Source organism: Rhinoderma darwinii, chromosome 13, assembly GCF_050947455.1.
Source record: "Rhinoderma darwinii isolate aRhiDar2 chromosome 13, aRhiDar2.hap1, whole genome shotgun sequence".
In the NCBI taxonomy this organism is placed as follows: Eukaryota; Metazoa; Chordata; class Amphibia; order Anura; family Rhinodermatidae; genus Rhinoderma; species Rhinoderma darwinii.
Genome location: NC_134699.1, coordinates 63,052,797 through 63,078,535, shown reverse-complemented (window position 1 = coordinate 63,078,535; position 25,739 = coordinate 63,052,797). Strand labels below are relative to the sequence as shown.

The following is a 25,739-nucleotide window of genomic DNA, read 5'->3' as shown; positions in this document are numbered from 1 at the left end:
GGCACCCCCAACTGTTCCTAACCATCATCTCCAGCACCCTCAACTGTTCCTTACCCTCATCTCCAGCACCCCTCAACTGTTCCTAACTTCATCTCCAGCACCCCTCAACTGTTCCTAACCTCATCTCCAGCACCCCTCAACTGTTCCTTACCCTCATCTCCAGCACCCCTCAACTGTTCCTAACCCTCATCTCCAGCACCCTCATCTGTTCCTAACCTCATCTCCAGCACCCTCAACTGTTCCTAACCCTCATCTCCAGCACCCTCAACTGTTCCTAACCTCATCTCTAGCACCCATAACTGTTCCTAACCCTCATCTCCAGCACCCTCATCTGTTCCTTACCCTCATCTCCAGCACCCCTCAACTGTTCCTTACCCTCATCTCCAGCACCCTCAACTGTTCCTAACCCTCATCTCCAGCACCCTCAACTGTTCCTTACCCTCATCTCCAGCACCCTCATCTGTTCCTAACCCTTTCATCACCAGCACCCTCAACTGTTCCTAACCTCATCTCCAGCACCCCTCAACTGTTCCTAACCTCATCTCCAGCACCCCTCAACTGTTCCTAACCTCATCTCCAGCACCCCTCAACTGTTCCTAACCTCATCTCCAGCACCCCTCAACTGTTCCTAACCTCATCTCCAGTACCCTCATCTGTTCCTAACCCTCATCTCCAGCACCATCATCTGTTCCTAACCTCATCTCCAGCACCCTCAACTGTTCCTAATCCTCATCTCAAGCACCCTCAACTGTTCCTAACCCTCATCTCCAGCATCACTTAACTGTTCCTAACCCTCATCTCCAGCACCCCTTAACTGTTCCTAACGCTCATCTCCAGCATCCCTCAACTGTTCCTAACCTCATCTCCAGCACCCCCAACTGTTCCTAACCCTCATCTCCAGCACCCCTCAACTGTTCCTAACCTCATCTCCGGCACCCCCAACTGTTCCTAACCATCATCTCCAGCACCCTCAACTGTTCCTAACCCTCATCTCCAGCACCCTCATCTGTTCCTAACCTCATCTCCAGCACCCTCAACTGTTCCTAACCTTCATCTCCAGCACCCTCAACTGTTCCTAACCTCATCTCCAGCACCCCCAACTGTTCCTAACCCTCATCTCCAGCACTCCTCAACTGTTCCTAACCTCATCTCCAGCACCCCCAACTGTTCCTAACCCTCATCTCCAGCACCCCTCAACTGTTCCTAACCTCATCTCCAGCACCCCTCAACTGTTCCTAACCTCATCTCTAGCACCCATAACTGTTCCTAACCCTCATCTCCAGCACCCTCATCTGTTCCTTACCCTCATCTCCAGCACCCCTCAACTGTTCCTTACCCTCATCTCCAGCACCCTCATCTGTTCCTAACCTCATCTCCAGCACCCTCAACTGTTCCTAACCTCATCTCCAGCACCCTCAACTGTTCCTAACCCTCATCTCCAGCACCCTCAACTGTTCCTTACCCTCATCTCCAGCACCCTCATCAGTTCCTAACCCTTTCATCACCAGCACCCTCAACTGTTCCTAACCTCATCTCCAGCACCCCTCAACTGTTCCTAACCTCATCTCCAGCACCCCTCAACTGTTCCTAACCTCATCTCCAGCACCCCTCAACTGTTCCTAACCTCATCTCCAGCACCCCTCAACTGTTCCTAACCTCATCTCCAGCACCCTCATCTGTTCCTAACCCTCATCTCAAGCACCCTCAACTGTTCCTAACCCTCATCTCCAGCATCCCTTAACTGTTCCTAACCCTCATCTCCAGCACCCCTCAACTGTTCCTAACCTCATCTCCAGCACCCCCAACTGTTCCTAACCCTCATCTCCAGCACCCCTCAACTGTTCCTAACCTCATCTCCAGCACCCCCAACTGTTCCTAACCCTCATCTCCATCACCCCTCAACTGTTCCTAACCTCATCTCCGGCACCCCCAACTGTTCCTAACCATCATCTCAAGCACCCTCAACTGTTCCTAACCCTCATCTCCAGCACCCTCATCTGTTCCTAACCCTCATCTCCAGCACCCTCATCTGTTCCTAACCTCATCTCCAGCATCCCTTAACTGTTCCTAACGCTCATCTCCAACACCCCTCAACTGTTCCTAACCTCATCTCCAGCACCCCCAACTGTTCCTAACCCTCATCTCCAGCACCCCTCAACTGTTCCTAACCTCATCTCCGGCACCCCCAACTGTTCCTAACCATCATCTCCAGCACCCTCAACTGTTCCTAACCCTCATCTCCAGCACCCTCATCTGTTCCTAACCTCATCTCCAGCACCCTCCACTGTTCCTAACCTTCATCTCCAGCACCCTCAATTGTTCCTAACCTCATCTCCAGCACCCCCAACTGTTCCTAACCCTCATCTCCAGCACCCCTCAACTGTTCCTAACCTCATCTCCAGCACCCCCAACTGTTCCTAACCTCATCTCCAGCACCCCTCAACTGTTCCTAACCTCATCTCTAGCACCCATAACTGTTCCTAACCCTCATCTCCAGCACCTTCATCTGTTCCTTACCCTCATCTCCAGCACCCCTCAACTGTTCCTTACCCTCATCTCCAGCACCCTCAACTGTTCCTAACCTCATCTCCAGCACCCTCAACTGTTCCTAACCTCATCTCCAGCACCCTCAACTGTTCCTTACCCTCATCTCCAGCACCCTCATCTGTTCCTAACCCTTTCATCACCAGCACCCTCAACTGTTCCTAACCTCATCTCCAGCACCCCTCAACTGTTCCTAACCTCATCTCCAGCACCCCTCAACTGTTCCTAACCTCATCTTTAGCACCCCTCAACTGTTCCTAACCTCATCTCCAGCACCCCTCAACTGTTCCTAACCTCATCTCCAGCACCCTCATCTGTTCCTAACCCTCATCTCCAGCACCCTCATCTGTTCCTAACCTCATCTCCAGCACCCTCAACTGTTCCTAACCCTCATCTCAAGCACCCTCAACTGTTCCTAACCCTCATCTCCAGCATCACTTAACTGTTCCTAACCCTCATCTCCAGCACCCCTTAACTGTTCCTAACGCTCATCTCCAGCACCCCTCAACTGTTCCTAACCTCATCTCCAGCACCCTCATCTGTTCCTAACCTCATCTCCAGCACCCTCCACTGTTCCTAACCTTCATCTCCAGCATCCTCAATTGTTCCTAACCTCATCTCCAGCACCCCCAACTGTTCCTAACCCTCATCTCCAGCACCCCTCAACTGTTCCTAACCTCATCTCCAGCACCCCCAACTGTTCCTAACCTCATCTCCAGCACCCCTCAACTGTTCCTAACCTCATCTCTAGCACCCATAACTGTTCCTAACCCTCATCTCCAGCACCTTCATCTGTTCCTTACCCTCATCTCCAGCACCCCTCAACTGTTCCTAACCCTCATCTCCAGCACCCTCATCTGTTCCTAACCTCATCTCCAGCACCCTCAACTGTTCCTAACCCTCATCTCCAGCACCCTCAACTGTTCCTAACCCTCATCTCCAGCACCCCTTAACTGTTCCTAACTCTAATCTCCAGCACCCCTCAACTGTTCCTAACCCTCATCTCCAGCACCCCTCAACTGTTCCTAACTCTCATCTCCAGCACCCCTCAACTGTTCCTAACCCTCATCTCCAGCACCCCTCAACTGTTCCTAACCCTCATCTCCAGCACCCTCATCTGTTCCTAACCTCATCTCCAGCACCCTCCACTGTTCCTAACCTTCATCTCCAGCATCCTCAATTGTTCCTAACCTCATCTCCAGCACCCCCAACTGTTCCTAACCCTCATCTCCAGCACCCCTCAACTGTTCCTAACCTCATCTCCAGCACCCCCAACTGTTCCTAACCTCATCTCCAGCACCCCTCAACTGTTCCTAACCTCATCTCTAGCACCCATAACTGTTCCTAACCCTCATCTCCAGCACCTTCATCTGTTCCTTACCCTCATCTCCAGCACCCCTCAACTGTTCCTAACCCTCATCTCCAGCACCCTCATCTGTTCCTAACCTCATCTCCAGCACCCTCAACTGTTCCTAACCCTCATCTCCAGCACCCTCAACTGTTCCTAACCCTCATCTCCAGCACCCCTTAACTGTTCCTAACTCTAATCTCCAGCACCCCTCAACTGTTCCTAACCCTCATCTCCAGCACCCCTCAACTGTTCCTAACTCTCATCTCCAGCACCCCTCAACTGTTCCTAACCCTCATCTCCAGCACCCCTCAACTGTTCCTAACCCTCATCTCCAGCACCCCTCAACTGTTCCTAACTCTCATCTCCATCACCCCTCAACTGTTCCTAACCCTCATCTCCAGCACCCCTCAACTGTTCCTTACCCTTTCATCACCAGCACCCTCAACTGTTCCTAACCTCATCTCCAGCACCCCTCAACTGTTCCTAACCTCATCTCCGGCACCCCCAACTGTTCCTAACCCTCATCTCCAGAACCCTCAACTGTTCCTAACCCTCATCTCCAGCACCCTCAACTGTTCCTAACCCTCATCTCCAGCACCCCTCAACTGTTCCTTACCCTCATCTTCAGCACCCCTCAACTGTTCCTAACTTCATCTCCAGCACCCCTCAACTGTTCCTAACCTCATCTCCAGCACCCCTCAACTGTTCCTTACCCTCATCTACAGCACCCCTCAACTGTTCCTAATTTCATCTCCAGCACCCCTCAACTGTTCCTAACCTCATCTCCAGCGCACCAACTGTTCCTAACCCTCATCTCCAGCACCCCTCAACTGTTCCTAACCTCATCTCCGGCACCCCCAACTGTTCCTAACCATCATCTCCAGCACCCTCAACTGTTCCTTACCCTCATCTCCAGCACCCCTCAACTGTTCCTAACTTCATCTCCAGCACCCCTCAACTGTTCCTAACCTCATCTCCAGCACCCCTCAACTGTTCCTTACCCTCATCTCCAGCACCCCTCAACTGTTCCTAACCCTCATCTCCAGCACCCTCATCTGTTCCTAACCTCATCTCCAGCACCCTCAACTGTTCCTAACCCTCATCTCCAGCACCCTCAACTGTTCCTAACCTCATCTCTAGCACCCATAACTGTTCCTAACCCTCATCTCCAGCACCCTCATCTGTTCCTTACCCTCATCTCCAGCACCCCTCAACTGTTCCTTACCCTCATCTCCAGCACCCTCAACTGTTCCTAACCCTCATCTCCAGCACCCTCAACTGTTCCTTACCCTCATCTCCAGCACCCTCATCTGTTCCTAACCCTTTCATCACCAGCACCCTCAACTGTTCCTAACCTCATCTCCAGCACCCCTCAACTGTTCCTAACCTCATCTCCAGCACCCCTCAACTGTTCCTAACCTCATCTCCAGCACCCCTCAACTGTTCCTAACCTCATCTCCAGCACCCCTCAACTGTTCCTAACCTCATCTCCAGTACCCTCATCTGTTCCTAACCCTCATCTCCAGCACCATCATCTGTTCCTAACCTCATCTCCAGCACCCTCAACTGTTCCTAATCCTCATCTCAAGCACCCTCAACTGTTCCTAACCCTCATCTCCAGCATCACTTAACTGTTCCTAACCCTCATCTCCAGCACCCCTTAACTGTTCCTAACGCTCATCTCCAGCATCCCTCAACTGTTCCTAACCTCATCTCCAGCACCCCCAACTGTTCCTAACCCTCATCTCCAGCACCCCTCAACTGTTCCTAACCTCATCTCCGGCACCCCCAACTGTTCCTAACCATCATCTCCAGCACCCTCAACTGTTCCTAACCCTCATCTCCAGCACCCTCATCTGTTCCTAACCTCATCTCCAGCACCCTCAACTGTTCCTAACCTTCATCTCCAGCACCCTCAACTGTTCCTAACCTCATCTCCAGCACCCCCAACTGTTCCTAACCCTCATCTCCAGCACTCCTCAACTGTTCCTAACCTCATCTCCAGCACCCCCAACTGTTCCTAACCCTCATCTCCAGCACCCCTCAACTGTTCCTAACCTCATCTCCAGCACCCCTCAACTGTTCCTAACCTCATCTCTAGCACCCATAACTGTTCCTAACCCTCATCTCCAGCACCCTCATCTGTTCCTTACCCTCATCTCCAGCACCCCTCAACTGTTCCTTACCCTCATCTCCAGCACCCTCATCTGTTCCTAACCTCATCTCCAGCACCCTCAACTGTTCCTAACCTCATCTCCAGCACCCTCAACTGTTCCTAACCCTCATCTCCAGCACCCTCAACTGTTCCTTACCCTCATCTCCAGCACCCTCATCAGTTCCTAACCCTTTCATCACCAGCACCCTCAACTGTTCCTAACCTCATCTCCAGCACCCCTCAACTGTTCCTAACCTCATCTCCAGCACCCCTCAACTGTTCCTAACCTCATCTCCAGCACCCCTCAACTGTTCCTAACCTCATCTCCAGCACCCCTCAACTGTTCCTAACCTCATCTCCAGCACCCTCATCTGTTCCTAACCCTCATCTCAAGCACCCTCAACTGTTCCTAACCCTCATCTCCAGCATCCCTTAACTGTTCCTAACCCTCATCTCCAGCACCCCTCAACTGTTCCTAACCTCATCTCCAGCACCCCCAACTGTTCCTAACCCTCATCTCCAGCACCCCTCAACTGTTCCTAACCTCATCTCCAGCACCCCCAACTGTTCCTAACCCTCATCTCCATCACCCCTCAACTGTTCCTAACCTCATCTCCGGCACCCCCAACTGTTCCTAACCATCATCTCAAGCACCCTCAACTGTTCCTAACCCTCATCTCCAGCACCCTCATCTGTTCCTAACCCTCATCTCCAGCACCCTCATCTGTTCCTAACCTCATCTCCAGCATCCCTTAACTGTTCCTAACGCTCATCTCCAACACCCCTCAACTGTTCCTAACCTCATCTCCAGCACCCCCAACTGTTCCTAACCCTCATCTCCAGCACCCCTCAACTGTTCCTAACCTCATCTCCGGCACCCCCAACTGTTCCTAACCATCATCTCCAGCACCCTCAACTGTTCCTAACCCTCATCTCCAGCACCCTCATCTGTTCCTAACCTCATCTCCAGCACCCTCCACTGTTCCTAACCTTCATCTCCAGCACCCTCAATTGTTCCTAACCTCATCTCCAGCACCCCCAACTGTTCCTAACCCTCATCTCCAGCACCCCTCAACTGTTCCTAACCTCATCTCCAGCACCCCCAACTGTTCCTAACCTCATCTCCAGCACCCCTCAACTGTTCCTAACCTCATCTCTAGCACCCATAACTGTTCCTAACCCTCATCTCCAGCACCTTCATCTGTTCCTTACCCTCATCTCCAGCACCCCTCAACTGTTCCTTACCCTCATCTCCAGCACCCTCAACTGTTCCTAACCTCATCTCCAGCACCCTCAACTGTTCCTAACCTCATCTCCAGCACCCTCAACTGTTCCTTACCCTCATCTCCAGCACCCTCATCTGTTCCTAACCCTTTCATCACCAGCACCCTCAACTGTTCCTAACCTCATCTCCAGCACCCCTCAACTGTTCCTAACCTCATCTCCAGCACCCCTCAACTGTTCCTAACCTCATCTTTAGCACCCCTCAACTGTTCCTAACCTCATCTCCAGCACCCCTCAACTGTTCCTAACCTCATCTCCAGCACCCTCATCTGTTCCTAACCCTCATCTCCAGCACCCTCATCTGTTCCTAACCTCATCTCCAGCACCCTCAACTGTTCCTAACCCTCATCTCAAGCACCCTCAACTGTTCCTAACCCTCATCTCCAGCATCACTTAACTGTTCCTAACCCTCATCTCCAGCACCCCTTAACTGTTCCTAACGCTCATCTCCAGCACCCCTCAACTGTTCCTAACCTCATCTCCAGCACCCCCAACTGTTCCTAACCCTCATCTCCAGCACCCCTCAACTGTTCCTAACCTCATCTCCGGCACCCCCAACTGTTCCTAACCATCATCTCCAGCACCCTCAACTGTTCCTAACCCTCATCTCCAGCACCCCTCAACTGTTCCTTACCCTTTCATCACCAGCACCCTCAACTGTTCCTAACCTCATCTCCATCACCCCTCAACTGTTCCTAACCTCATCTCCGGCACCCCCAACTGTTCCTAACCCTCATCTGTTCCTAACCTCATCTCCAGCACCCTCAACTGTTCCTAACCCTCATCTCCAGCACCCTCAACTGTTCCTAACCCTCATCTCCAGCACCCCTCAACTGTTCCTTACCCTCATCTTCAGCACCCCTCAACTGTTCCTAACTTCATCTCCAGCACCCCTCAACTGTTCCTAACCTCATCTCCAGCACCCCTCAACTGTTCCTTACCCTCATCTACAGCACCCCTCAACTGTTCCTAATTTCATCTCCAGCACCCCTCAACTGTTCCTAACCTCATCTCCAGCGCCCCATCTGTTCCTAACCCTCATCTCCAGCACCCCTCAACTGTTCCTAACCTCATCTCCGGCACCCCCAACTGTTCCTAACCATCATCTCCAGCACCCTCAACTGTTCCTAAACTCATCTCCAGCACCCTCAACTGTTCCTTACCCTCATCTCCAGCACCCTCATCTGTTCCTAACCCTTTCATCACCAGCACCCTCAACTGTTCCTAACCTCATCTCCAGCACCCTCAACTGTTCCTAACCCTCATCTCCAGCACCCTCATCTGTTCCTAACCTCATCTCCAGCACCCTCAACTGTTCCTAACCCTCATCTCCAGCACCCTCAACTGTTCCTAACCTCATCTCCAGCACCCTCAACTGTTCCTAACCCTCATCTCCAGCACCCCCAACTGTTCCTAACCTCATCTCCGGCACCCCCAACTGTTCCTAACCCTCATCTCCAGCACCCTCATCTGTTCCTTACCCTCATCTCCAGCACCCCTCAACTGTTCCTTACCCTCATCTCCAGCACCCTCAACTGTTCCTAACCCTCATCTCCAGCACCCTCAACTGTTCCTTACCCTCATCTCCAGCACCCTCATCTGTTCCTAACCCTTTCATCACCAGCACCCTCAACTGTTCCTAACCTCATCTCCAGCACCCCTCAACTGTTCCTAACCTCATCTCCAGCACCCCTCAACTGTTCCTAACCTCATCTCCAGCACCCCTGAACTGTTCCTAACCTCATCTCCAGCACCCCTCAACTGTTCCTAACCTCATCTCCAGCACCCTCATCTGTTCCTAACCCTCATCTCCAGCACCCTCATCTGTTCCTAACCTCATCTCCAGCACCCTCAACTGTTCCTAATCCTCATCTCAAGCACCCTCAACTGTTCCTAACCCTCATCTCCAGCATCACTTAACTGTTCCTAACCCTCATCTCCAGCACCCCTTAACTGTTCCTAACGCTCATCTCCAGCACCCCTCAACTGTTCCTAACGCTCATCTCCAGCACCCCTCAACTGTTCCTAACCTCATCTCCAGCACCCCCAACTGTTCCTAACCCTCATCTCCAGCACCCCTCAACTGTTCCTAACCTCATCTCTGGCACCCCCAACTGTTCCTAACCATCATCTCCAGCACCCTCAACTGTTCCTAACCCTCATCTCCAGCACCCTCATCTGTTCCTAACCCTCATCTCCAGCACTCCTCAACTGTTCCTAACCTCATCTCCAGCACCCCCAACTGTTCCTAACCCTCATCTCCAGCACCCCTCAACTGTTCCTAACCTCATCTCCAGCACCCCTCAACTGTTCCTAACCTCATCTCTAGCACCCATAACTGTTCCTAACCCTCATCTCCAGCACCCTCATCTGTTCCTTACCCTCATCTCCAGCACCCCTCAACTGTTCCTTACCCTCATCTCCAGCACCCTCATTTGTTCCTAACCTCATCTCCAGCACCCTCAACTGTTCCTAACCTCATCTCCAGCACCCTCAACTGTTCCTAACCCTCATCTCCAGCACCCTCAACTGTTCCTTACCCTCATCTCCAGCACCCTCATCTGTTCCTAACCCTTTCATCACCAGCACCCTCAACTGTTCCTAACCTCATCTCCAGCACCCCTCAACTGTTCCTAACCTCATCTCCAGCACCCCTCAACTGTTCCTAACCTCATCTCCAGCACCCCTCAACTGTTCCTAACCTCATCTCCAGCACCCCTCAACTGTTCCTAACCCTCATCTCAAGCACCCTCAACTGTTCCTAACCCTCATCTCCAGCATCCCTTAACTGTTCCTAACCCTCATCTCCAGCACCCCTCAACTGTTCCTAACCTCATCTCCAGCACCCCCAACTGTTCCTAACCCTCATCTCCAGCATCACTTAACTGTTCCTAACCCTCATCTCCAGCACCCCTTAACTGTTCCTAACGCTCATCTCCAGCACCCCTCAACTGTTCCTAACCTCATCTCCAGCACCCCCAACTGTTCCTAACTCTCATCTCCAGCACCCCTCAACTGTTCCTAACCTCATCTCCGGCACCCCCAACTGTTCCTAACCATCATCTCCAGCACCCTCAACTGTTCCTAACCCTCATCTCCAGCACCCTCATCTGTTCCTAACCTCATCTCCAGCACCCTCAACTGTTCCTAACCTTCATCTCCAGCACCCTCAACTGTTCCTAACCTCATCTCCAGCACCCCCAACTGTTCCTAACCCTCATCTTCAGCACTCCTCAACTGTTCCTAACCTCATCTCCAGCACCCCCAACTGTTCCTAACCCTCATCTCCAGCACCCCTCAACTGTTCCTAACCTCATCTCCAGCACCCCTCAACTGTTCCTAACCTCATCTCTAGCACCCATAACTGTTCCTAACCCTCATCTCCAGCACCCTCATCTGTTCCTTACCCTCATCTCCAGCACCCCTCAACTGTTCCTTACCCTCATCTCCAGCACCCTCATCTGTTCCTAACCTCATCTCCAGCACCCTCAACTGTTCCTAACCTCATGTCCAGCACCCTCAACTGTTCCTAACCCTCATCTCCAGCACCCTCAACTGTTCCTTACCCTCATCCCTAGCACCCTCATCTGTTCCTAACCCTTTCATCACCAACACCCTCAACTGTTCCTAACCTCATCTCCAGCACCCCTCAACTGTTCCTAACCTCATCTCCAGCACCCCTCAACTGTTCCTAACCTCATCTCCAGCACCCCTCATCTGTTCCTAACCTCATCTCCAGCACCCCTCAACTGTTCCTAACCTAATCTCCAGCACCCTCATCTGTTCCTAACCCTCATCTCAAGCACCCTCAACTGTTCCTAACCCTCATCTCCAGCACCCCTCAACTGTTCCTAACCTCATCTCCAGCACCCCCAACTGTTCCTAACCCTCATCTCCAGCACCCCTCAACTGTTCCTAACCTCATCTCCAGCACCCCCAACTGTTCCTAACCCTCATCTCCAGCACCCCTCAACTGTTCCTAACCTCATCTCCGGCACCCCCAACTGTTCCTAACCATCATCTCCAGCACCCCTCAACTGTTCCTAACCTCATCTCCGGCACCCCCAACTGTTCCTAACCATCATCTCCAGCACCCTCAACTGTTCCTAACCCTCATCTCCAGCACCCTCATCTGTTCCTAACCTCATCTCCAGCACCCTCAACTGTTCCTAACCTTCATCTCCAGCACCCTCAACTGTTCCTAACCTCATCTCCAGCACCCCCAACTGTTCCTAACCCTCATCTTCAGCACTCCTCAACTGTTCCTAACCTCATCTCCAGCACCCCCAACTGTTCCTAACCCTCATCTCCAGCACCCCTCAACTGTTCCTAACCTCATCTCCAGCACCCCTCAACTGTTCCTAACCTCATCTCTAGCACCCATAACTGTTCCTAACCCTCATCTCCAGCACCCTCATCTGTTCCTTACCCTCATCTCCAGCACCCCTCAACTGTTCCTTACCCTCATCTCCAGCACCCTCATCTGTTCCTAACCTCATCTCCAGCACCCTCAACTGTTCCTAACCTCATGTCCAGCACCCTCAACTGTTCCTAACCCTCATCTCCAGCACCCTCAACTGTTCCTTACCCTCATCCCTAGCACCCTCATCTGTTCCTAACCCTTTCATCACCAACACCCTCAACTGTTCCTAACCTCATCTCCAGCACCCCTCAACTGTTCCTAACCTCATCTCCAGCACCCCTCAACTGTTCCTAACCTCATCTCCAGCACCCCTCATCTGTTCCTAACCTCATCTCCAGCACCCCTCAACTGTTCCTAACCTAATCTCCAGCACCCTCATCTGTTCCTAACCCTCATCTCAAGCACCCTCAACTGTTCCTAACCCTCATCTCCAGCATCCCTTAACTGTTCCTAACCCTCATCTCCAGCACCCCTCAACTGTTCCTAACCTCATCTCCAGCACCCCCAACTGTTCCTAACCCTCATCTCCAGCACCCCTCAACTGTTCCTAACCATCATCTCCAGCACCCTCAACTGTTCCTAACCCTCATCTCCAGCACCCTCATCTGTTCCTAACCCTCATCTCCAGCACCCTCATCTGTTCCTAACCTCATCTCCAGCACCCTCAACTGTTCCTAACCCTCATCTCAAGCACCCTCAACTGTTCCTAACCCTCATCTCCAGCATCCCTTAACTGTTCCTAACGCTCATCTCCAGCACCCCTCAACTGTTCCTAACCTCATCTCCAGCACCCCCAACTGTTCCTAACCCTCATCTCCAGCACCCCTCAACTGTTCCTAACCTCATCTCCGGCACCCCCAACTGTTCCTAACCATCATCTCCAGCACCCTCAACTGTTCCTAACCCTCATCTCCAGCACCCTCATCTGTTCCTAACCTCATCTCCAGCACCCTCCACTGTTCCTAACCTTCATCTCCAGCACCCTCAATTGTTCTTAACCTCATCTCCAGCACCCCCAACTGTTCCTAACCCTCATCTCCAGCACCCCTCAACTGTTCCTAACCTCATCTCCAGCACCCCCAACTGTTCCTAACCTCATCTCCAGCACCCCTCAACTGTTCCTAACCTCATCTCTAGCACCCATAACTGTTCCTAACCCTCATCTCCAGCACCCTCATCTGTTCCTTACCCTCATCTGCAGCACCCCTCAACTGTTCCTTACCCTCATCTCCAGCACCCTCATCTGTTCCTAACCTCATCTCCAGCACCCTCAACTGTTCCTAACCTCATCTCCAGCACCCTCAACTGTTCATAACCCTCATCCCAGCACCCTCAACTGTTCCTTACCCTCATCTCCAGCACCCCTCAACTGTTCCTAACCTCATCTCCAGCACCCCTCAACTGTTCCTAACCTCATCTCCAGCACCCCTCAACTGTTTCTAACCTCATCTCCAGCACCCCTCAACTGTTCCTAACCTCATCTCCAGCACCCTCATCTGTTCCTAACCCTCATCTCAAGCACCCTTAACTGTTCCTAACCCTCATCTCCAGCATCCCTTAACTGTTCCTAACCCTCATCTCCAGCACCCCTCAACTGTTCCTAACCTCATCTCCAGCACCCCCAACTGTTCCTAACCCTCATCTCCAGCACCCCTCAACTGTTCCTAACCTCATCTCCGGCACCCCCAACTGTTCCTAACCATCATCTCCAGCACCCTCAACTGTTCCTAACCCTCATCTCCAGCACCCTCATCTGTTCCTAACCTCATCTCCAGCACCCCCAACTGTTCCTAACCTCATCTCCAGCACCCTCAACTGTTCCTAACCCTAATCTCCAGCACCCTCATCTGTTCCTAACCTCATCTCCAGCACCCTCAACTGTTCCTAACCTCATCTCCAGCACCCTCATCTGTTCCTAACCTCATCTTCAGCACCCTCAACTGTTCCTAACCTCATCTCCAGCACCCTCAACTATTCCTAACCTCATCTCCAGTACCCTCAACTGTTCCTAACCTCATCTCCAGCACCCTCATCTGTTCCTAACCTCATCTTCAGCACCCTCAACTGTTCCTAACCTCATCTCCAGCACCCTCAACTATTCCTAACCTCATCTCCAGTACCCTCAACTGTTCCTAACCTCATCTCCAGCACCCTCATCTGTTCCTAACCTCATCTCCAGCACCCTCAACTGTTCCTAACCTCATCTCCAGCACCCTCAACTATTCCTAACCTCATCTCCAGCACCCTCAACTGTTCCTAACCTCATCTCCAGCACCCTCAACTATTCCTAACCTCATCTCCAGCACCCCTCAACTGTTTCTAACCTCATCTCCAGCACCCCTCAACTTTTCCTAACCTCATCTCCAGCACCCTCATCTGTTCCTAACCCTCATCTCAAGCACCCTCAACTGTTCCTAACCCTCATCTCCAGCATCCCTTAACTGTTCCTAACCCTCATCTGCAGCACCCCTCAACTGTTCCTAACCTCATCTCCAGCACCCCCAACTGTTCCTAACCCTCATCTCCAGCACCCCTCAACTGTTCCTAACCCTCATCTCCATCACCCCTCAACTGTTCCTAACCCTCTCGTCTCCCTCAACCCTCGTCCGTATACAAATCTCAGTATGTAGTGCGCAGCTGTGAGGAGAGCACGCTTCTATACGTTTGTACAAAAGACACGTTAAATCCGGCAGCGAGATTCACTTTCCAACAGTAGATTTATTTGGCGTTTTCTGATCATGTAAAGCGTCGGGGGATAATTATTATCATTATATCTGGAATATTAATGAAAGTTGATAACGGGGATGCGGCTATCACTGTATAATTAGTAATTATAAGGCCGTGTCTCCTCTTAGTCAGATATTTTTAGCTGTGCGTTACAATTGGCCGGTGACTCAAGGTATGGAAAGGGGGATGGGGGATGCAAAGCCAGTGTCTTCCAGGAAGGTAGGGGTTAATTCCAGATGGTGCCAAGTTGTCGCGGAAAGAAATTACTGAAGTGCCAACAAATTGGATTAATTATTTTGCTTCGTGTAGCAGGAGCCGCCGTCCCCCTTCTGCGTGTGCATGATGGGGGTGATGATGCTCGGCTATCATTGGAAGAGGAGACGCTCATACAAACACCACTGCATATGGGAATAGTTTTTTGAGATCAGAGAAGGGACGACCATAAAAGTGAATGATTGGCGCTATTTCAGGAGGCCCCATAGACCGAAGCCCCGAGGCAGAATCGCCTGATGATAATTACGTTTTTTAATTAAAAATGTCTTCATCTTACCATTCAGTTCCAGTTTCTTATGTGTTCTCCCACAATCCTTTGCACAGCAGTACTCTTACTTAGTAGGTACCTGTAATTCTATTCATTGTCAACATTCCTTGCTCATGAATAAAATGCCAGAACTACAGTGAAGACTGACAGTTACACAGGCAGTGCTGACAACCAGGGTAGAGTGATAACACCCATTAGTGGTTGCCACCTAGCTCCTGTGTAAGAGACCTAGATGATTTAGAATGGCTTCAAGGGGTTGTCTAATTAAGAAAACCCCTGTCTATATGTCGTGTGATGACATATGAACATCTGTGCCCGGGCAGATAGTCGCCTTGTAAAAATGCTTGCCATGTAATACTATGTGCTGGGAGCTAGACCCGCAGCGATCAGTTGATCGCTGTGGCAGCTGTAATCTGTAAGGGGCTGTCTCTGATAAGACAACCTCTTTAATAGAATATCCTCTCAAAACATAATAATTCTGGTGTGACTACACTTAACGCCAATATCTCCCGTTACTCCATGTCACATACTCAGCAAATCGAGAAGCTGAGATATGTGGAGATGTTTGATGGGCTGTCTGTATAGCTGCTGCTGTTGTAATCGGATTTAATAGAAAGGGGTCCGCTGTTCAGAATCCTCCTCTCTTGGCCAGAGTAGTGAGCTGTTATAAAGAGCGTCTCTTACTTTGTAGGACCTGTCCTTTCCTGTATTACACAGACATCACATTGATATGAATGGGCATAGTGTAATGCTTAATCTCACCTGTGGTGGCAGTGTAGAGAAATTGAACACTTACAGCCAGGCTTAATCCTAACAGATTACAGATGATCGCCGGAGGTCTCAGCAGGGGAAAACTTTGTGATCCGCTTATTGTCAAGGGATCCCCTTGTAACAAGTATGGTTTGTCCAAAAAAAAGACTTATCTCAAGAAAATGAGTTTATATGCAGATGTTCTTTTAGTTAAACTGCTTTGGATACAACTGGAGCATACTTAATTGTTAAAGGAAGATAATTAAATTTTGTCGAAACATTGGGTCGAATGCCTCTTGGACGTAAGTTGGCTTGTTTGTAATGTTGGTCCCTTAGCTCCATCAGTTATGATGTAACCTGGTCAATCTCTTGGCTTCTTTCTTCCAGGCCGCCTGTCTTTCTTCACGTCTGGATCAGAGAATTTACATCGGGTGGAGAAAGTGAGCTGGGGCACCAGATACGCCATAACCATTTCATTCACTTGCAACCCTGACCATAGTATTGTAGACCCTACCTGGACCTAAAACTGGATCCAGATAACAAACTGCACTGTAGACCTGGAGACAGAACCTCGAATTCCTCATGAATGAACCACTTGACGTAGGGTCATCTTATTCAGTGTTCTTGACCTAACCTGGACGATACGAAGATATGAACCATCCTCTTTGGGTGTATCAATACAACCAACTCCGTCCCGTATGTATCTGAAGAACATTCCATGAGCCGTGTCTGGATATGACCCAGCATGAAGTCTTGGTCATAAAGTTGCTGTCTTCTTCTCGGCCGTAATCATGATATTGTTGATTTAATTAATATTGGACAGAATCAATGGCAACCACTGAGTCTATTCATTTTTAGTCAGGTTTTATCATTGGGGGTTGTCCGCTGCTTGCTTTTGACCCTAAGGTCATGCCTTTGGTGGAAATGGTCCATTCGACATCTAGTCACAGTAAAACTTTACCCCTTCATGTGGCAGGACTGATGCCAGGAGCTTCTACACTGGACCTTGCTTTTATGGTGCCATTTGGTTCCACCATCCCTTATCAGAAGAGATGTGAAGGCACAAAACTCCCATCCGAAGGGCATAATCGGGTAAAAATTACTTTTAAGGGAACCTTTGGTGCATTTACTCTCAGCTGTTTATATAATACAATATCTGCTTGAGTTTTCCTGGTTGTATCTTAGCAACAGGCAATGCCTGCATCAGGTGACAACAGCGGTCCTCCATGATACCATGTGATCTGCCGTTGTCACTCAGAGATTCTCCAGGCCACCATAGGTCCCGTGGAGATTCTATATCGCTATTACCATACAGTTTTCTATCTCCTTTCTCAGGAGCAGTTCCACCCTTTTCGCTAGACGCCAAGTTATCAGGCGGATTACTGCCGTTATTACCGTCTATGCCATAGGACAATGTGGTCACATGATGTTATACCACTCTGGCCGAAACTTCACTGTGGCCATAGCACCCGATTGATGGCGGACGGAGAGGAAAAAAACATTTTCTACAGGATCCATGGGTTGTTTTAAACCCCCCTGGACCACCCCTTAAAGGTGTATTACCTCTAATTGCTCTAGAAATCGAGAATTGTATTAGTAGTAGTAGACTGTAAGCGACATGTGCCCAAAAAATGTAGCATTTCACCCTTAATAAAAAAAAGACCAGGATCTACAACCTCTTGAATTGTCGTCTTTTGCGAAGGTGAATATTATCCACCACTAATGACTGCCATGACTATACCCATAGGGAGTTGCCCCCCAGCTTTCCACAGACCCTGCCCGACTGTAGCTCTGGTTAACAATCCAGATTTATCAGGATGTGTGGTACGCTGGTTGACAAGCCCTATGGGCATTGTAATGGCTGCCATGTGCGATAGTCAACCAGCGATGTAAATGGCTGAATAATATATTAAAAGTCTTAAATTTTAGGGCATTTTTAGGGGGAAAATGATCGTTAAAGACAAATTCCAAATTGGGTTAAAGTAAAGCCATTAGTTCTTCCAAACCTGTGCTCTGACAATTAGCGTGCATTAGGGGTTAGGCACTAAAAGGTGATTTGGTAAAGAGTCCTCTAAAAGGATTAAAATGATTATCTATAATTATGTGTTTCATTAGAGATGTGCAGTCTGTGTCATCGTGCGGCGGTAACGAACAACACACAAACGGCCGAAAGAAAGTGTTAAAATAGGGTTTTGCTGCATTGGTAGCGTGATATGTAGGAAAAGCTGGAGAGAAACACTTGTATTTTTCATATGACTGTAAGACTATAAGATGTGTCCTAATTTAGGGTAGGAAAGTGCTTGTCCGCTTCCCTGGTGGTCTAGGGATTGATGAACGGCTTAATGCCACCATCACTGGTGGTCTAAGATAGTGGAGGAGCTAATGCCACCAGTCTTGGGGTCTAGGGTAATGATTCTTTAATTTCTGCTTCCCTGGTGCTCTAGGGTAGTAAAAAGGTTTATGTCAGCTTCCCTGGTGGTCGAAGAGGGGGTGAAGGGGTAACACCACCATCACTAATGGTTTATCATAGTGGAGGTGCTAACGCCTCCAGTCTTGGTGGTCTAGAGTAATGAGGCTTTAATGTCTGCTTCCCTGGTGGTCTAGGGTAGTAAAGAGATTTATGTCAGCTTTCCTGATGGTCGAAGAGGTGGTGAACGGGTAACGCCACCATTGCTGGTTGTCTAGGGTAGTGGATTACCCAATGCCACCAGTCGTGGTGGTCTAGGGTAGAAAAAAGGCTTATGTCAGCTACTCTGGTGGACTAGTGGGTGGTGACGGGTTTAATTCCACCATCTCTGGTGGTCTAGGTTAGTGGATTACGTCAGGGGCGTAGTTAAAGGCTCATTGCCCATCCCCACGCAATCTTCTCATGGCCGACAGTCCGCAGCTTTTTGCTGCATCGCTGGGTCTCCTAAGTGACCCAACAATGCAGCACTAGCAGCCGGGGCGTCACTATTGACTTAAAACGTCAGGAGAAATAGACCCAATACATATGTGTCTGCCCCAAAAAAATGGGTGTGTGTGTGTATAGGAGACAGCATATCTATAGCACTACGACCCTATAAACTAGGATTTTATGATTAGATACATTGGGTCAGCAGACTGTATCACACATAATAACATTAGATACAGTGGCTCAGTAGACAGTATCACACATGATCGGATTAGATACAGTGGCTCAGCAGACAGTATCACACATGATAGGTTTAGATACAGTGGCTCAGCAGACAGTATCACACATGATAGGATTAGATACAGGGCCCAGCAGACAGTATCACACATGAAAGGATTAGATATAGGGCCCAGCAGACAGTATCACACATGATAGGTTTAGATACAGTGGCTCAGCAGACGGTATCACACATGATGGGATTAGATATAGGGCCCAGCAGACAGTATCACACATGACTGGGTTAGATACAGGGCTCAGCAGACAGTATCACACATGACTGGGTTAGATACAGGGCTCAGCAGACCGTATCACACATGACTGGGTTAGATACAGGGCTCAGCTCGCTGACATTGCGGCTCCAGCGATGGGCCCAGGAAAGGTAAGAATAATAATTTTGCTTCTTTATGTGTTTATGTTTTTTTGCAGGTTAGGACTTGGACTACGTCGGATTCGAGGACGACTTCGATGACAGCGTTTTTTTATTCTCAATAAAATGGTTAATGAGGGTTGTGTGTTTTTTAATTTCAATAAAATATTTTTTCTATTTCCCTGTATTTTTTGAAACTTTTATTATTACCGCCTTAGTAATGGCCGCTGGCTGATTTGCAACCTCCATTACTAAGGCGGGGCAGCAGGTGCAGAGACTAACACTAACCCACATTATTACCCCTGTACCCACCGCCACCAGGGGTACTGGGAAGAACCGTGTGCGAACCAGTACTCGACCATCTGTAGTGCCATCAGGCACCGGGGTGGCCGCTGGCTGGTAGTATTAGGCTGGGGAAGGCCAAAAACAGTGGCCCTCCCCACCCTGGTAATGCTGCCTGCTGCTGCTGTGTTGTATCTGGCTGTTTATGAAAATTGGGGGGATCCCTCATTGTTCTTACCAATTATTTTTATTTTTTTAAATGACTTGGGGTCCCCCCCATTTTTCATAACCAGCCAGATACAATAAAGCAGCAGCAGCCTAGCATTACCAAGGTGGGAAGGGCCACTGTTTCTGGCCTGTCCCTGCCTGATAATACCAGCCTGCGGCCGCCCCAGTGGCCGCCCATCACTACAGATGGTCAAGTACTGGATCGTACCCGGCTCTTCCCAGCACCCCTGGTGGCGGTGGGTACCGGGGTAATAAAGGGGGTTAGTGTTAGCCTCTGCACCGGCTAACACTAAGCCCCGCCTTAGCAATGGATGCTGTCAATCAGCCGGCGGCCATTACTAAGGCGGTAGTAATATAGTTTTAAAAAAAACACAGACATAGAAAAAACATTTTATTGAAATAAAAAAAAAAAACACAACCCCCATTAACCATTTTATTGATAATAAAAAAATCCATCATCTAAGTAGTCCTGGAATCCAACGTAGTCCAACGACCGAACCTGTAAGAAAAAACACAGGGCCCATGTGTGATACTGTCTGTGGGACCCTGTATCTAAGCCTACCACAAGGTAGGCTTAGATACAGGGTCCAGCAGACAGTAACCTTATACAGTATAAGATTACTGTGTGCTGGGGCCCTGTATCTAAACCTACAGTGTGGTAGGCTTAAATACAGGGCCCATCAGACAGGATCACACATGGGTTATGTATCTAAGCCTACCATGTGATTGGCTTAGATACAGGGCCCAGCAGACAGCATCACACAATCTGTGATCCTGTCTCATGGGCCCTCTAAGCCTGCTAGATCGTAGGCTTAAAGGGGTTATCCAGTCCCTAAACATTAATGGCCTATCCTCAGGATAGGCCATGAATAGCTGATGGTTCGTGGTCCATCTCCGGGGACCCGCCAATCGGCTGTTTTGAAGGGGCCGCAGCACTCGTACGAGAGCTGCTTCCCCTTCATTTCAATTACTCGCTCACACTGAATCGCCGACACGGATTCACAGTGTGAGCAAGTGACTAGAATGAAGGGGAAGCAGCTCTCGTACGAGTTCTGCGGCCCCTTCAAAACAGCTCCCGGGAGACGGACCCCACCTATCAGCTTCAGCAGACAGGGATATTAATCTTACCCTCCTCTTCAGCCGCGGCGGAAGCCCTGTCCTGACTCTATGCAGGATCACGATGATGTGCGCGGCGCATAGTCTTGTGAACTCATGCGCTGCGCACAGCGCTGTGACGTCAGGACCTCTGCTGCGCTCCGGAAGCAGGAAGGTAAGTACTGTCAGTTACTATAGTAACAGGGGCCCGCGGCCTGAGTTACTATAGTAACTTTTTATTGATGGGGGGGGGCTGTGGGCCCCCCTGGCTTCGGGGGCCGGTCGCAATTGCGACCGCTGTGACCCCTGTAGCTACGCCACTGGATTACGTAATGCCTCCAGTCTTAGTGGTCTAGGGTAATCCAGCTATAATGTCTGCTTCCCTGGTTGTCTAGGGAGAGGTGAATACCTGTTTCTCTGGAGGTTTAAGCCACTGTCTTTGGTGGTCTAGTGTAATGAGCTGGATAATGTATTTTTCCCTGGTGGTCTAGGATGGTGAAGGGATAAATTCCACCATTGATGGTGATTTAGGGTAGTAGAGGGTCCAATGCCACCAGTCCTGGTGGTCTAGCTTTAATGTCTACTTCCCTGGTGGTCTAGGGAGAGGTTAAAGCCACTATCTTTGGTGGTCTAGTGTAATGAGTTGGATAATGTCTGCTTCCCTGGTTGTCTAGGGTGCTGGTCAAGTGATAAATGCCACCATCGATGGCGGTCTATGGTACTAGAGGGTCTAATGCCACCAGTCTTGTTGGTCAAGGGAAATTAAGCTTTAATGTCTACTTCCCTGGTGGTCTAGGGAGAGGTTAAAGCCAGTCTTTGGTGGTCTAGTGTAATAATCTGGATAATGTCTGCTTCTCTGGTGGTCTAGGGTAGTGTAGGGGTTACATAACCTAAAGAAGAAGATGCCAATAAACTGGAAATATGAGAAAATAGAAAAATACTTTATTGAAGATAACACATAAATATACAATGATTTAAAAAGAATCCATAAACCAACAGGGTTAAAAAGACATACAAGCCATGCAACTTACAGGATAAATAAGCCATGTAGACATGAAAAATGAGTGCCTGGTGGCATAGCCTAACACTGGATACATCTGCAAGCTATATTCTGCCCTAATAGTTACATAAAATGAGTAAACATATGCCATATAAAATGGTGTAGGAATGAGTAACGAAGTACATATGAATAGCACGGCAGGAAATAGACAATGCTGAGGTATAAAAAATGTTCACAGCAGGTGACAACAATTGAACATACCCATATTAGGTCCAGGCTAGAGTGCACAGCGAGATGTCCGCCCCAACGCGCGTTTCGGCGCAACTGCCTTCGTCTGGGGACCCTAGTGTAGGGGTTAGTCTCCGCTTCCCTGGTGGAGTAGTGTATGGGGTCAAGGCATAATCTGTTCTCCACCTTTTTACAAAGCCATGGCAGATAATAGCATTGTTAGAGTTCAAACAACTGGGACCCCCACTCAATCCCCAAAGGATGGCACATTGGCAGTAATATGTCCTTACCGTTTTGACTCTGATTAACAGTTAAGATCTTTGAGCACAAGTAATAAGATGCAACTGAAAATAATGGCACTATGCTGGGAGATTCTGGACCAAGAAAGCCCCTTACCAGGACCAATGGGGTTTGGACATATTACGGACTGTTGTGCCCTTTACCGTCTGGGAATTGGTCAGGGTTTGAACTTGTGGACCCTCACCAATGTTATCTTCTGCCATAGAAACACTCTTTGACTTAAAACTCCATTCGGAGATGGAAGATCAGCTCTCTCATAGTATGTAGAAGCTTTGTGCTCCTTGTATTCACTGTTACAATATAGTTCCTACATAGTAGCAACGTATGGCTGTTATCTCCATGACACCTTTATCCCTCACACCAGGAGATTTGGCAACGGAATGTTAATTGCCTTTGCCTATATTATTGCGGGTGTTCTCAGTTTTTGGAGGATTCCTTTAAGGTAGGACCAGAGAATTCTGATATCTTAACCTTGTCTTGTGGTCCGGAATGGCAGATAATGCTGTAGGTCTTGATATCGTATCCTAATCTCATCATTTTATTGCTAAACCTAAGGGACACAGCGCTGCTTTAGAGAGTTGAAATCACTTTTTTTTTTTTATCTCTATATCTTATATTAGGGTGGGAAAGATTCTGAATGGAATTTTTTTTTTCTGTCTATGAGGTGAATGGAAGGCATCTTCTCACGTGGATTAAAGTTCTGAGTATAATGATCTTCTCAAGAAAACAAATTTATGTAGGTTATGAGGTTGTGTGGACACGTGCACCGCCTGCCTATATAGAGTGGCCATTCATGATATAAGGCACAAAATATACGCAGCAGCTAGAGGGTTAAAGAACAGATCTAACTTAAATAGATTTATACATGAAATCAATAAATGTCCCTGTGAAAAAAAAATATAATCACCCTAATATAATTACTTTAATACTGTCCCCTCTATAAAAGAATATAACTACTATAACACTGCTCCCTATATACAAGAATATAACTACTATAATACTACCCCTATATACAATATAACTACTATAATACTGCCTCCTATATACACGAATATAACTACTATAATACTGCTCCTATATAAAAGAATATAACTACTATAACACTGCTCCCTATATACAAGAATATAACTACTATAATACTACCCCTATATACAATATAACAACTATAATACTGCCTCCTATATACACGAATATAACTACTATAATACTGACCCCTATATACAAGAATATAACTACTATAATACTGCTCCTATATACAAGACTATAACTACTATAATACTGCTCCTATATACAAGACTATAACTACTATAATACTGCTCCTATATACAAGAATATAACTACTATAATACTGCCCCTATATACAATATAACTACTATGATACTGCCCCCTATGTACAAGAATGTAACTACTATAATACTGCCCCCTATATACAAGAATATAACTACTATAATACTGCCTCCTATATACAAGAATACAACTAGTTTAATACTGCTCCTATATACAAGAATATAACCACTATAATACTGCTCTTATATACAAGAATATAACTACTATAATACTGCCCCTATATACAAGAATATAACTACTATAATACTGCCCCCTATATACAAGAATATAACTACAATACTGCCCCCTATATACAAGAATATAACTACTATAATACTGCCCCCTATATACAAGAATATAACTACTATAATACTGCCCGTATATACAAGAATATAACCACTATAATACTGCTCCTATATACAAGAATATAACTACTATAATACTGCCCCTATATACAAGAATATAACTACTATAATACTGCCACTGTATACAAGAATATAAGTACTATAATACTGCCCCCTATATACAAGAATATAACTACTATAATACTGCCCCCTATATACAAGACTATAACTACTATAATACTGCCCCTATATACAAAAATATAACTACTATAATACTGCTCCTATATATAAGAATATAACTACTATAATACTACCCCCTATATACAAGAATATAACTACTATAATACTGCCCCTATATACAAGAATATAACTACTATAATACTGCCCCTATATACATGAATATAACTACTATAATACTGCCCCCTATATACAAGAATATAACTACTATAATACTGCCCCCTATGTACAAGAATGTAACTACAATAATACTGCCCCCTATATACAAGAATATAACTACTATAATACTTCTTCTATATACAAGAATATAACTACTATAATACTGCCCCTAGATACAAGAATATAACTACTATAATACTGCCCCTATATACAAGAATATAACTACTATAATACTGCCCCTATATACAAGAATATAACTACTATAATACTGCCCCTATATACAAGAACATAACTACTATAATACTGCCCCTATATACAAGAATATAACTACAATAATACTGCCCTCTATATACAAGAATATAACTAATATAATACTGCCGCCTATATATAGGAATATAACTACTATAATACTGCCCCTATGTACAATAATATAACTACTATAATACTGCCGCCTATATATAAGAATATAATTACTATGATACTGCCCCCTATATACAAGAATATAACTACTATAATACTGCCCCCATATACAAGAATATAACTACTATAATACTGCCCACTATATACAAGAATATAACTACTATAATATTGCTCCCTATATACAAGAATATAACTACTATAATACTGCCCCTATATAAAAGAGTATAACTACTATAATACTGCCCCTATTTAGAAGAATATAACTACGATAATACTGCCCCTATATACAAGAATGTAACTACTATAATACTGCCTAATATATACAAGAATATAACTACTATAATTCTGCCCCTAAATACAAGAATATAACTACTATAATACTGATCCTATGTACAAGAATATAACTATTATAATACTGCCCCCTATATACAAGAATATAACTACCATAATACTGCCCCTATATACAAGAATATAACTACTATAATACTGCCCCCATATACAAGAATATAACTACTATAATACTGCTCCTATATACAAGAATATAACTACTATAATACTGCTCCCTATATACAACAATGTAACTACTATAATACTGCCCCTATATACCAGAATATAACTACTATAATACTGCCCCCTATATACAAGAATAGAACTACTATAATACTGCCCCTATTTACAAGAATATAACTACTATAATACTGCTCCTATATACAAGAATATAACTACTATAATACTGCTCCCATATACAAGAATATAACCACTATAATACTGTTCCCTATATACAAGAATATAACTACTATAATACT

At 47.4% G+C, this 25,739-nt stretch overlaps 1 protein-coding gene across 2 annotated transcripts in view; it reads left to right on the top strand.

Annotated features, from left to right (window-relative positions):
• OGFOD3 (2-oxoglutarate and iron dependent oxygenase domain containing 3) overlaps positions 1 to 17,450 on the top strand; it is a 94,878-nt gene extending 77,428 nt beyond the window's left edge. The window contains exon 10 of one of the 2 annotated variants that reach the window (XR_012851686.1): positions 16,163 to 16,247. Coding sequence is in view for 1 of the 2 variants with exons in the window: in XM_075846483.1 (XP_075702598.1) it covers positions 16,163 to 16,299 (137 nt within the window). In the remaining variant the exon portion in view is untranslated. Of the gene's footprint in view, positions 1 to 16,162 lie in introns of both variants that reach the window. The other variant, XM_075846483.1, reaches the window with a different exon arrangement.
• The last annotated feature ends 8,289 nt before the right edge of the window (positions 17,451 to 25,739 follow it).